Below are 15,129 nucleotides of genomic sequence, written 5' to 3' on the forward strand. Positions count from 1 at the left end.
AATAGGCCTGCAAAGAAAGGGACCAGGCCATGTGCGATGTCGCGCCTTTCGGAGCCATAAAGTAACGGGTCCTTCAGGAAGGATCACGAATGTGCGGGTGGTCCACCAGCAACCCCCTTTGAGGGAGAGGCTTCCTCCACCGGCAGACTTGGTCGCGGAAGACGGTCCTCCCTTCTTTGGGGGCATGTGATTCGCGGACCGAGGGCCCACCCTCGGTCCTGTCAACCACCAATGGGAAAACCGATTTCCCTTTGGAAACCACAGGCTCCGAAAGATCGTCCATCGCACAAGTTAGTTAGGTCAGTACCAGTCAGTCAGCAAATAACATTCGAAGAGTTCAGAAGAGTTATCCGGAACTATTACAAAATATACAGTCCACTATAAACACAACGTTTCTCAAGAAATTTGGTTCGTCATTAACCGTCGCCAATTGCGGACGTGCGTGTGGAATGTGGAGGAAAAATAATTCTATGTCTTAATTTGATATGATTTCTCATTTACCATTTTAAAAATATCGTCGACTCTATGACAGAAAGTTTTCGAATTATTATTTTTCTGTAACGAAAAAGTCGTCGAGTGCAAAGGGTTAAAATTAGTGAAGCATATTTTCTTAAAGAACATAAATAATGTATAGTATTAAAGTCGTATATTTTACCTAATAATAACGCACTGGCTTTCCTTATCAATTAACATATTTCTGTACATATTGTCTGCCAATCCAAACACATGCGGAGGATTTTCATATGGTACCTAAAACATCGTTGAAAATTTGATTTAAATGCAAATAAAAACATTTCACACATATCAAAAAATAAAAATATAACATTCGTAATTTAAATAATAAACGTTTATTCATTATTACTTACCGATCCTTGGTAAATTTCTATCTCCTTTTCTCCGAAATACGGCATTTGCTTAAAAGGATTAACCGATACTAATACAGAGCCAATACACGTCTAATAACTATTAAGGAAATTATTTTAACTTTTGTTAGAATTATAATTTTCTTTAATTATTCAGAAAGATTATAGCAGATATTTCGTAATATAATCTTTAACATAAAAGATTAACATTAAACAGTAATATTAAGTTAAATTGACTTACTTTGTTTTATATTAATTTAATATTAAGATTATGTAATATTAAATAAAACTTAATTATACTCAATTAAATACTAAATTAGACTTAAACATTAAATTAAGAATATTATACATATATATTATGCCTAATATTAAATTAAATACTAATATTATATTAAATAAAATTCATAGAATGAAGGATGCAGTTTTGAATACCAATTTCAGAAAGATAAGTATATCTACTATTGATGCTATTAACCAATATTAAAATCATAATATTTTCGAAATTAACAAATTTTCAGTAACACAGTATTTTTGTGTAAGGAATAATAAATTGCACCACTTAATATATTAAAAATTATATAATTCGATTTAAAAAGTTTAAGGTTACTTTTATATCTTTTACATATCTACTTAGAAAGAACTTACATGAGATTATATATTTCCCGAAAAAATTGATGTAATCTGAAACATTTTTAGTATTATCACTAGAATGTTTCGTTTAGAATGCTTAATAATTTTCAGAAGAAATTTTAAAAGATAAACGCGTATAATTTAAAAATTAAGAATAAAGAAATTGTATTTAATAACGCTTTGTTTCTCTTTCTTTTTTATTTATTTTTTTTTTTGTTAATAATATTTAGAACATAAAATTATATAAGAACGTACGGAAACAAGTAATTCATTGTACGCTAATTATTAGAGTGTGGGTCTTAAATAAGGATATAAAATAAAAACTTAAAAAGAATAGTGGCTACAAATTACCATAATACTACAACAAAATTTTGTGACGATTGAAATCATCGATGATCTTACGATATTTTATCCACTTTTAGTGTTAGTGATATGCGCTAACGAGACACATTATTACGTTGGCAAGTAAATAATACCACATTTTTGCAGCTTTTTAGAAGAAAACGGTGTCCTGTTAAATATAATAACACGTTAATCAGAATTATAAAGTTACTCTTACGATGTAAAAATATTGTATAAAAATTCAATAAAACGTGTATTTTGTCTTAAAGAAAATAGCGACTATTTTATACTAAAAATGCCATTGTTATTATTTGGCTAACCTAATATATTATCTTATAATTCATCTCTCTTGTTCTTAATAGCAATTTCATGTGTCGTAAAGGTAAGATTGTAAAAATAAATACTTTTGTCAATCAAGTCTTTGTTTATTTTCCAAAATATATATTTTACATTACAATTTGCTAAATTGGTTTATGGATATTATTTACCACCCTGACTTTCATAAACTACTCAATTCATTTTATATTAATATCGTGATTAATTCATAAAAACTAAGACAAATCATTTGTTCGAATACAGTTATTCGATACTGTATCAAAAAATTAACTGTAACAACCCAATGAACAAAGTATGAAGCTTGAAAGAAATAATACATATTGTCAAATTTAGACTTATTAGAAAAATACTCTCAGTGCCTAATGGATAAGCTACTTATTGAAATTTTAACAATAAATAATGGACAAAATGTTTTGAATTGTTCTAAATAAATTTTCAACGAAGTACACAATCTCTAATTAACATCTAATTAACATTCAGACTCGCAAAGTCGATATTCAGGAATACATAAGAAGTAATTTGTACAATTCCCACGACTCGAGTTAGAACAGTAAAATGAATGTAACAAATGAGCCAGAACGAAAGAATAAACTGTTCGATGCTTAAAGTCGAGGAATAATTTGTCATCTCATCCGAGAAATAATGAAACTGTTTTCTTTTTTCAACGAAAAAAAAAATTGCAATTTTCTTTTTCTTCAGTGAAAATTATTTTAAGATAAATAAGTAGGCATGTGTCATCAAATCGTCTGACAATGAGATACTCATTCCATTAGCCATTAGACTCGCTAACGAGGAACTGAAAGCTGAATTTCAATCACTTGATACTCAATGACACGCGTCGCGAATTCTATTGAAATCTCTTCGTGTATTTTCATGTTAGTTTTGCAAAACAAACTAATGATAGGATGCTTTGACCATGGTTGAAAAAAATTGTAAGTTGTATTTATCGATGGATTATAGGTTATACATTATACGATATACTTGATACTGATAATATGATTTACCTGAACAATGGTTTATGGGGGAATCTGCTAGCAAGCTGGTTGTGTATCAATATAAGAAATAATTAAGGAACACTGATTGACGATAACAGTATCGAATTTACTACAATTTCTTTAATTTCTTTGACAATAAAAAAAAAAAGAAAAAATGTAATGGAACAATTAAAATCACGTAATATAAGAAATTGAAAGAAAATAATTTATACGTTTGTCGAGTCTGATTGTTTACCAATATGTAGTCCGGTTCTTTTATTTATTGGTCGGTTATATTATTTCATCTTAGTATTTATATGACACATAGCAGAAGAATAGTTTGATGACGTCAGAAATAGAAGAATTGGTGACTAGAGACGTAATAGCACAGAGATCAAATAAAAGGAATCTCAATCCCGTTGCTATTTATATCGAATTTCCTACTAATTTTCTTCGCTACGATAGTGTGTTTTAACCACAAATCTTTGCGAGGTAATAAAATTCTTGGGTGACTTTTCTTTTAAATTTTTTAATTCTATGTAACACAGTGATTACAAACTTTTGACGGGTAATGTACACGCATCATCAGTAAACACTGGTCACTCTCAAATAAACAATTATAAACTAATAGAAGTAAAATTAAAACATAGAGAAGGTGGTATAATGTATTGAAAAAGTAATAGAATCATTTCTAAATAAAAGTTTCTGTAAAATTCGGTTGGATATAATCTTGCAAATTTCAATCAATTAATAAGCTCGTCCATTGTTTTTGTAAAATGCCGAAGGAGTTTTTACAGAACCAAATTTAATGCATTTGAAGAAGTATCTTGATGATTTCAGGTACAAAAATAGTATAATAATTCTCTACAATAGCGATTTTCAAACAATGTGTTGTAAGAATTTTCAAATGTCCTATTGTTATTACCATTATTATTATTGTTGTTATTATTATTTTTAAATCGTTGAAAAATAGCTTTTATATCAGTAAAAGATATAATACATTTTTTAATGTGCCACAGAAATTTAATATAATTAGCTTATGTGCGCCATACGAAGAAAAAAGTTGAAAACCATTGTTGCACAGAGTTACTTGTGCAATTTAACATGAAAAACTTACGTAATTTATTAGTCAGAAATATATAGAATTTTCAAATATCGAAATTTTTAATTTTATTACCTGAAAATTTATTTGTTCGAATACTTTTGTCTTCTTATTAATTTGACTATAGACAGCTTTAATGTGCGCAATTAAAACACAAAATTGTATATAATAGTATTAATTAAAAGTGAAATTGGCTTCCACTTATCCGATTATTGTATTATAAGAAAATATTCCTATATTTCTTATTGTAAGTGTTGGTTTTATATGTGTGAATGGAAATGAGGTAAAATACGTGAAACTCATTTGCGGTAATATAAATATAATATGTGCGAGTACAGTCTAGTATGAATAATGTTTGAAAAAATGTTTAGAAGAATAAAACAGTTACGTATGAATCGTCAAAAAATAAACATGGATTAATAAAAGTGTGAGAGAGAGAGAGAGCAGAATTTTCTAGATAGTGTCAATCTTTTTGTTTAAAATAGTTTATTGCGAATTGTTGTCAATATTTAAATATTATTGTCGAAATATATTAATTTGTCAACTGTTCAAAAACGTAGAAGATATTCATGTCCATTTCTATCCACATTTATAGAGTATTCATATGTTATGATGCTACTTATTTCATAATATACTCTATATTTGCTTACAATTTTGTAACAAATCGTTTGCAGAGAGATAACTTTCTTTTCTTTATTTAGCTTGTATCTATGTATATGAAATGAAACACCGATTAAAGATTTTAAATTGTACGAAAATATAACGATTAAAATACAATGACAACTCACAAATATCATACTAATAAATGGATTATTATTTTATCAATTGACATTTGCAAAAAAATTTTTTTTCCTTAAAATAAAATCCACATACTGTAATACGTTATGTTAATACATTAATACATTATATATTTTGATAGAACCGTCTATAACATATTAATACTTTATATTTCTATCTACATATCATAAAATTTGATTCATATTTTGTAATCATATTTAACAAAAACACAGCAACTTTTAATGTATCTCTTGAACAGATTAATTAACTTTATTAAAAAAGTTCTTTATATAGCTTTTTTTACAAAACGCTGTATAATTAAATAATATAAGTTAAATTATATAACTAAACTTTTCTATTAAAAATAAACAATTTCTATATGTGATCCATTTTTATAAATTGAATAATTTCTAAGCCATTTGAGAAATAGCTTGCCAATCTCAATTTTGACTATCTTTATATAAAAATATTTTCTTAAGAACCATCTAAAAGTTTCCTCGGTCATTAGAAGAAGTAGAAAAGAATGGATTATATATACTTATGTACTTGTGTACTCTTGTGACTCAATTTATTCAATATACTCTTAGGGTGCAATTACCTACATAACAAAGTAGCTCATTTCTGCCAATGGAATCTACAAAGGAAATTCTCTGCCTTTTCTTATTGTTAACTAAGTTCCTTCGTCCATTCTGATTTAAACAGGAAGGAGGGGCCCTCATACGCGAAATACAATTATCCTTGAAATTAGGATATATTTCCGTACACTAAATTTTATAAAAATCAACAATTTACATTAAAGAGCCCTTATCTTACAAATATATGCAACATTTAGTCATTTAAAATATTTTTTATTCGTTTAAGATTCCAGATAATAAATCCTCTTATTTAACTCGGCAATTTCCTCATGATCTGTAGGTATCCTTTGTTTAAATTTTTCCTTCTCAATTTATACGTAACATTAAGTATTCTATAGTTACCTATGAAGATTTATTTTTATATACATTTGTAAAATATCTACAATTAACTATATCTCTTTATAACCAGAATAGGTAAATACAACATTTCTATATAAGATTTATTATTATTGTTTAACTACATTAAAAAATTGTATATTATGAAATCCATATTCGATGATGTTTGTTCAGTAAAAATTTTTCTCTTGCTTTTTATCTTGTAAAATGTCAAGGTGTGCCCGAACTTATTTTATAATAAATACATTACAATAAAAATAAGCACCATCGTTGGTCTAAATACTTCTCGATGTTTCTAAGTTTAAAAATTAAGTATCACGTTGTTTTTATATCGACCATGATACAGTAGCAAAGAAATATATATAAAATAATAATAATATATAATATATAATATATAATATAAATAATATTTCATTTCTGCAGAATTTCGTTCCTTAAAAAACTGCAATAATTTTAAAACTAATTTTACGATATGCGAAAATAAATAATGAAAGGAGTAATGTAATATACGAAAGTTTGCACAAAGTGTTGACATATTTTCTTTGCTATAGATTGACTGGATATGAGACTAAAACTTAAAAATACCAAGTTTTTGAATTCGTGAATATCTAAATTTAAAATACAACGAATCATAATTTCAGTTTCCCCATTTGTTTGCAATGATTTCAACGTCATCTAAATGTCATAATATACTAGACCACTAAACTCGTTTTGACATGAACTACAATACTACAAAGTCAAAAATATGTAATGACATTTAAAGAAACAAAGGCGGGATTGGCTTTTTATCAAAGAAACAATTTTTTTTTAAATGATCGTTATTGCAATTTATAACCAATCGTAAACAGACCAACTTTTGTTAAAACACTTTTTTTGTGTTTTTTGCTACATAGGTGTTGTATAGGATATCCTGTATACTGGATATTCAAAAATATTGAATTTTGTATCTTTTGCAGATTCACTGTCAGCTATAAGTGAATGCAATGCCAGTAGTCGCCACGAATTATTCCAAGCTGCCTATGTTTGACATGCATAGTCATTGTATGTCTAAAGTGAATTAATAAATTCTGATGAACCTTAATAAAGGCGAGACACTTGTTGGAACTTGAATGATATGCATTTGTACAATCCTGTTAATTTTAGTCTAACAATAAGTTCAACAAGCATCAATTTTATCCCTATTATAGTCACATCTTCCTTGACATACCCAGACTGGGATAATTGAGGAATTTCAGAATTTTTCCAATTGACTAAGGGAAATCCTTTAAAAAAATACTTCTACTGTAGTATTACTTTATATTGCTGTATTTTTCATGCAATATTGTTTGCACTGAACATATGAATTTTATTTGCTAGAAATATTTATTAAGCTCTATGTGGAACAAAGCTTCGTAGAACAATAAACACATAGTTTCACATTTTTGCATTACAAGTGTTCTGTAAATTTATAAGAGGTCAGAAGAAATTCCATGCACAAAATCAAGATTTAATTCGTTGTTGATACTACAAGCCTATTCAGAAATATAGCGTGGTTGAAGAACTGATCGAACGTTAACGTATACAATTTAAATAACCAAAAGAGTGATTATTTTAGTCATAGCTTTTTATAAATGTAGTGTTTTTGAACTATTGCTTTTTTCACTGTTATGTGATCTATAATGCCTATACAATAATCAATAAAAGATACGTGGATATTTCTATTTTTATTTTTAAATTTAGGACCTCAATGATTTGTGTTCAATATATTTTTCTAATAATCAAAAGTGTTCCGGGCCTTTGAAAAGTTTAAGAACCATTGATTTAGTTTGTAACTACCATTATTATTATAAAAGTGATATAGTAAAAAATCTACAAGAAATGAATTTTCTAAAATTCTAAAACTATCTTTGGAAAATAGCAAAACATAGAATCATTCGATTGAATTTGTAATTATCAAATATAACTTTCTAATTTTCCTAAACTCAAAACTTCTGGCATTTCAAAACAAAACGTATACGACTTAGGCCATTTTCGCAATCACCGATACATGTATGTAATAATTTAGAGTACTTCCTAAAGATTCTTAATTTTATTTACAAAAATCATGTCACCTAATTTTTTTCTCTTTTCGTTCCAATTTAACAGAGTTGGAGATGAAACATATAGAAAAATTGCGAACAATGTATCTTTAACGATTATCAGTAGGTAAAAATATCTGATATCGCGGTTCAAAAGTGAGTAGCTTCATTTTTAATTTAAACAAACTATTTATAATAAAGTATTTATTTCATCTTACAAAATTAAAAGCTTCAAAATTATTAATTAAAATAATTGAATTCGTGGTGATGATAAAAATTATGAATGAATATTGCCTCCTTCCAAACGAATGATAAATTGATATAAGTAAAATTTGTGTAATATACAATGTGTACAGATATATACATAATTATGTTTCTATTTCAATAAAAGTCAATATTAGTGTTTTTTAAAGAAGCTATATGCTTTCGATAAATAGAAAAATAAATATACTAAAACCAGTCACTTTAGCTGGTCTGGTAGTTCCAATTTTAAGACAAAAGCTATAAATTCAACAAAATGTTGTCTCTCCAAATTAAATGGTATAATACAATGGAAAATTAATAAATTTCCAGGAAAATACAATATTGCAAAATTTTGAAAAATAATGATTCGATTTAACTCTTCATAACAATGGATTGCATATGGTAGGTCAGTAATATGGTTGACAAAAATCATTTTTCCACGGCGATTTTCTTTGAGGTTACCTAAAGCAGAAATTTTCGAATACATTTGCTAACAAATAAATTACATGCAAAGCTTATAAATGCGTATGAAAGACAAAAAGATATTGAAAAGTAATTTTTAAAATGTACAGAGAATTGTATACGTACAGAGAATTCTAAACATTTCTGAACGGAGAGGATGGGAAAGCTAATAAATAATATATTACTCAATAGTACTACTGTTAGTATAATACTATTGGACTAATGGTAGTCCAAATCAAATAAGTTAAGTGCAAAGAAATGTCATTAATTTACTAAGATCCACGACTTCCACTAACGTTTAACTATTTTATAGTTCCTGCAATTGCGTTAATGTCGCCACGACAGAAATATTACGTGGAAGATAGCATGGTCTATTTCGTGACAATTGCAAGGTCAAGGAAGAATTATTTAGCTGGAAAGCGGAGAATCGCGTTGGCTTGAGCCTTTGAAGTCGCTAATTTAGGTCGCTAATTTAGGATCTTTCATAGAATGGAAGTATGTACGTAAGTACATCGTGTTACATATTTTAGAATTCGTTTCAAGAGACGTTATCATGTTATATTATAAAAAGAAATATGACTGTAATAAAATCGTGTTGATCGTTTCACTTAATTTAGCCATTTTTCAACCGAAATTTAATCGTTTCTACTTAATTCAGACACTCTATAGATGGCACCACAGAAGCTTAAGATTATGTATAATACTTTATAAATGTATACTTGTTATAAATATTTCTTGCATGATACAATTTTTACTGACAAATATTCGTTAATATAAAGTACAAACTGAATTACATAAACATGTATTTTACCAAATTTTTGTTAACCACGATAAAGAAATTAATTTTTTTTTTAATGTATAGCATAGAATATTATTTACTTATCAGTTTAATTAATAATTTCACTATTTGCTAATTTCTTACAGTTTTTTAATAAAAATTTGACTTCAAAGTTTAAAATATTACGTCTTTTCCCATACTTTCTTTGATCACAGGCTTAATCGCGTGGTTTCGATCGCATATTAATGGCGTGAGAAAATCCAATATATACTTCTTTACGCTATGTTTAGCCTATGGCAGTATCCAATTATACCTTAAACAGTGTCATATACGAAATGTCATATTTCAATTCACGGATATTAGTCACTCAAGACCATTGAAAGACAATTCCTACTATAGTGCTCACGGTGCAGTTATTACTTCCCTGCGTGTCCTTTTACGAATTTCATTTTATCACGAAAACGGTTTAAGTTTCGAAAGTCTAGTAACTTTATGCAACAGGAATTAAGGGAATTCCTCTACAGTGCTGATCTAAGGAATGGTCTTATATTTTCACATATCCGTGAACCATGATGTAAGTATAAATTATTATCGTTATAGTAATTGTTTAAGGATACAAATATGTAATCGTCCATGTATCTTTTCCGAAGGTTTTCGGTAATTGCATCCTCGGTAACTTTCGGGAGCAAAACCATATCATCCACTCCAGAGACTTTAACATTTTGACTCTGCCAATGATACATCTGAAACAGAAACATAATTTATAACGTTAACCGTTTGTTTAGAAATTTCGTTTTCCTTATCCTACTTTTTATACTTAATTTGTCAAATATTTGATGGTAATTATCCAATTTCTTTTTAATTAGCGTTAGCAGTTAAAAACGCACAAAATTGAACGTTTACGTTAGAAACGATGATAATTAAATCGACAAATAATCGATCGAAATTTTCTAAAATTTGAAAAATTAGTGTTGACAGTTGGAAACGTACAAGATACAGTTTATGTTATAAATGACAATAATCCACCAAATGAATAAATAATCGATCGAAATAATAGAAAATTCGAGAATTAGTGACAACACTTGAAAATTTGTACAATGTAATATTTATGAATCACTTAGAAATTATAATAAATACGAACTGCGATATTTGACAGCCATATACAGTAATACTATGTTAATATGCAAAGAAGACTTGTTATATTTGCTAGTGGTAGATGAAATTTTTAATAACAGCAAGAACAATTCTTTATTTAATTAGAAAGATCATAAAACACAAATATAATGTTTAAATATAATTAATTTCTCACAATTACTCTGTCACAGGACTTCTCACTATTATAACTCAATTGCAACTAACGTATCCCAAATCACTCTCTTTTTCTTTTCTTCTTCATACATTACATTGCATACACAATTCACACACACATCAATCATTACACGCATACTCATTTGTCATAATAACCTGAATTCATTACATATCGGAATCTCATGCATACTTGTTCCACTCATCCCAACACATATATACTTAGAAATCTATGTAACCACTACCACAACATTATACTCTTGCTCAGAAGTAATTCAAGTGAGAAGTCAACGTTCCTTGAATGAATAGAACGAATGATAGTAAAAGAAAAAAGGCCACTACCATTTGACGTTCCAAGCTAATGCATAATGAATCACTTTATCTTTCGACAGAAATGAATTGAAATATTCAATTAGATAATCTTGAATTCAATAGAAATGTACTTTACATGCTCGAAGTACTCTCGTATAATAGAAACAAATATTATACTATGATATACTTGAAAGAAAGAAAACAAGAAATTTTTTGAAAATAATATTACTTCAACAGAAAAGTCTCATTTGACAATCCCAACCTAATTTTTATTTCCTAGAAGTAGAATCATAAATAGAATGAGACACAGATAATTAATATGTTTAGTAGAGCGTGTCTTTAGAATTTATCAGTATAGTTGATTCAAAAATTAACGAAAGAAGAAAAAGTAGAAACAGAATACACTTTTATGCTTTATATTTCATCCAAAATAGTTGCATCGAGTCTGTGTTTATATTCATTTTAATTCCATCCAATTTCTTACAGTTCTTTATATGAAAAAGAAATAAAAGGTAAAAAGTGTAGACGTTTTATTTGCTCCCAATTGTGGTGATTTATCGCGTATTACTTCAGAACATGCAGCAGCAACAAGTTTATTCTTTTGCAACCTCTCATTCTATGTCGTAATGATATCATATTTTACCGCCTTAAGCTAAATACAAGAAATTCGAGGAATTCAAATTTATTATGGATTCTTTAACACCGATTTTGCAGGCCTGAACGTTTCAATATTAACAAGGCATTAAAACACTTGCGATTCTTATTCAGTAAATATCTAATATTTTTTTTAAATATAAATAAATTAAATATAAATAATTATAATAAATAATATAAAAAATTAAAATTAAATATAAATAAATTAAATATAAGTATCACGTCTCATGTATTATATATGTATCTTGGGTGTTCACTGCGAAAAATACAACGCACTTGTAACAATGAGATAAGTAATATAGGAATAACTCAACAGTTACACAAAACGGTTCAGTAATATAGTCCATACTATCTCAAGTTCTAAATAATGTAATTGAAATTGCAATTCTGAGTAAAAATTAGTTAATGCAAAGATATATTTACTTAATTAAATTGTATACAGAGATAAGTAGAATGTTTCAAAATGTAATTTCAATTAAATGGAAACATCAAAGACAAACTTATTTAACGATTACTCCGAAAAATTTATTATATCATTATGCTATATATAACTTTACTGGCAAAAGATAAGGAACAAACTGATCATTTATGAATTTTTGTACATATATCCAAATTACAAATAGAACGAAGGGAGAACATTTTATACATCGATAAACAATACATTTTTTCGAGTATCTTGTACAAAGTTTAATGCTATTTTAATCTGTATATCAAGAAGATAAAAAATATACAAAAGTTGATAAATCAGTACATTGTTTCTTAACTTTCACCAATAAATTTATCTATAAACTGAGAAGAGAAGAGAAAAATGATAAAATCATTACTGATGATTAGCTATAGAAACCATGATCTTTTTCCAAAGGTATAAAATAATAGACACTTGCTTTAGAAATTGTTGAGAGCTATATATTATATTTCGTTAGATAAATAGTTAGTTTATAAAGTCTGATTAAAAAGTTTTAAAATGTCATTCGTAAAATGCAAGAACAAATGTGAGATATTTGAGGTACGTACAACAATATTACTTTTGTTTTTAATTATCTATATTTTTTACATTCTAGAATTGTTTATATTTCGTCAATTTAATTGTAAGTCTCATATCATATATGAATTTTGTAGAAACAGGTTTTATATTTCCTGCAACATCTTATAATGAAAAATTTTAAGCAGCAGAGAACATATAAAACTTTGTTATAAACTAGGATGATAAAAAAACTAGCACATACTGAAAAATATTTTATATGATTCAGCTGGGCTGAATTTTAAAAATATTTCTACGAGTAAATGGTGTCCAAGTGGAAATCTTAAGTGTGGATCAACACCGACCGAAGACAACTCAAAGTAAGAAGAGTCTTCAGCAGCTGACAAAACAAAAGAAGATATTATCATACGTCATAACATTACGGTAAACACAAATTTTTATCAATCTGTATTTCAACGTTAATGTAAAGAAGTTAGAAAAAGATGCTACGTACATTCGTAGCAGGAAAAAGTACGATTAGTACACTATGATAACGCGAGACCACACACGGCACTAATCACTAGAGACTATAGTTCCACAGTTAGTACAAAATTCCTTTTCCATTGTTCCACAACCGTTATATTCGCCGGATCTCTTACTACCTAATTTTTTCCTCTTTCTTTAACGTAAATGAGTATTAAAGAAACAAAGTTATGCCACACAGGAAGCGATAATCGAGAAATCTGTTTAGTATATTTCACGATAAGCGTCTACTTATTGCATTACTCTCGTAGATCGAGAGGAAAGACTCCAAAGATTGGAATGAAAGATTTCATAGATTAGAAGGAAAGACCTTAGAGATTCGCAAAAGATTTAGAAGATTAGAAAAAAATATATTTCGAAAACCTATGAAAACAAAGAGGAATTACTTGAAATTAATCGTATACAACTGTTATCACGATTAATGACGATTGATCTGTATGTAGAATATTCCAAATATTCCAATATTTAGATGGTGATTTTACATGTAAAAATAAATAGTGAAAAATAGAAACTTTTCTTCGTGTGAAGGCTGGTTTTTGAGAAACATAAATTTAAGAAAAGTATCCGTATATTAATTTCAGAAATATGAATCTTTATGTCCGAGTTTGTATCATTAAACATGAACAATGTCATGAATACACATAATTCGCTATAAAAAAAATACATAATTTAGTTCAGCTAACGTATGCATAAAGTATGCAATTATGGTCAACCTTTCGTATACCTGTTACATTGACAAAATGATTCTTAAGATATATTAATCTTACCTTTATTTTAATACAAAATCATTTCAATTAAATACAGAGTGAAGAACACATAATATAAATCGATATCGCGAAAATAAGATAACAGCGATAATAGGAAGTGTCCAAGTTAAATAATATCAAAACGAGTAAAAATAGACGTTTCATATTTCGAAACTACCGGTTGATACACGAGTAGATACGAAGAAATTTCTTAAATGAAATTTTTTCAAAAATAAAATTCAATTAAAAAATGCCTTTTTATGAAATTTATGTTTACACGTAGAATCAGCAAAGGCTAGATGTACCACGATATTTGTAATAATTTGTATAAAGTTACCCAATGTTTTGATCAGACGTAACAGGTACTTCGCCTTGTTGGGTATATTGTACTTTATTAATGAAACACTGTCAGATACCACTGATATATTTTATTATTTCGTTATTCTATTTTATTATATTCGAAACGTATTATTTCTATCCCTCTCTCTATCTATCTATCTATCTATCTATCTATCTATCTATCTGTCTATCTATCTATATATATATATTAGATTTAAAACTAACATCTAAATGTAAAACTAAAACTTCAATATAAATTGAATGTGCAATAATACAACAATGATACAAGTTCATTATAGAATACCTTGCCGCTCTATTTCTAATTAAACAACTATAGAATATATGAGAAATTATACTTTCAACTCGCTAATAAATCGTTGATTTTAAAAGGCAGAGTTGTTTATTAATGTTGCTATTATAGAAATTTACTGTGCCAGATTTGCTAAATTAAATTAACATTATACACTCTAATTCCTTGAAATTATATAAACCTATATTTTCCATAAATTTAACAAGTGAGTCTATAAAAAATTGCGGTATCTCTATATAATTTTTTAAAGAAATTGAATAAATTTCATTTTTTATTCAAAGAATATGGAATATGAAAGTCTAAGACGTTGGTTACCAAGCGAATCCGTGTTAACAATATACACTGTCCGTTTTATCTTGGAATGTGTGAACATCTGAAAAGATACAGATAATGAAGAAAATTTTTTGTTATAAATTCTTATAAC

The 15,129-nt window shown here is 27.5% G+C and overlaps 1 protein-coding gene across 1 annotated transcript in view; it reads right to left on the reverse strand.

Annotated features, from left to right (window-relative positions):
* The window catches only part of LOC108545989 (unconventional myosin-Ie), a 47,048-nt gene that overhangs the window by 18,056 nt on the left and 13,863 nt on the right, over positions 1–15,129 (reverse strand). The window contains exons 2-4 of the mRNA XM_017897887.1: positions 10,153–10,278; positions 867–956; positions 656–750 (exon numbers count right to left, since the gene is read on the reverse strand). Of these exons, the coding sequence (XP_017753376.1) occupies positions 656–750; positions 867–956; positions 10,153–10,278 (311 nt within the window). The remainder of the gene's footprint in view (positions 1–655; positions 751–866; positions 957–10,152; positions 10,279–15,129) is intronic.

The sequence above is a fragment of the Eufriesea mexicana genome, unplaced genomic scaffold, assembly GCF_001483705.2.
Source record: "Eufriesea mexicana isolate 0111107269 unplaced genomic scaffold, ASM148370v2 scaffold598, whole genome shotgun sequence".
NCBI classification, from domain to species: Eukaryota; Metazoa; Arthropoda; class Insecta; order Hymenoptera; family Apidae; genus Eufriesea; species Eufriesea mexicana.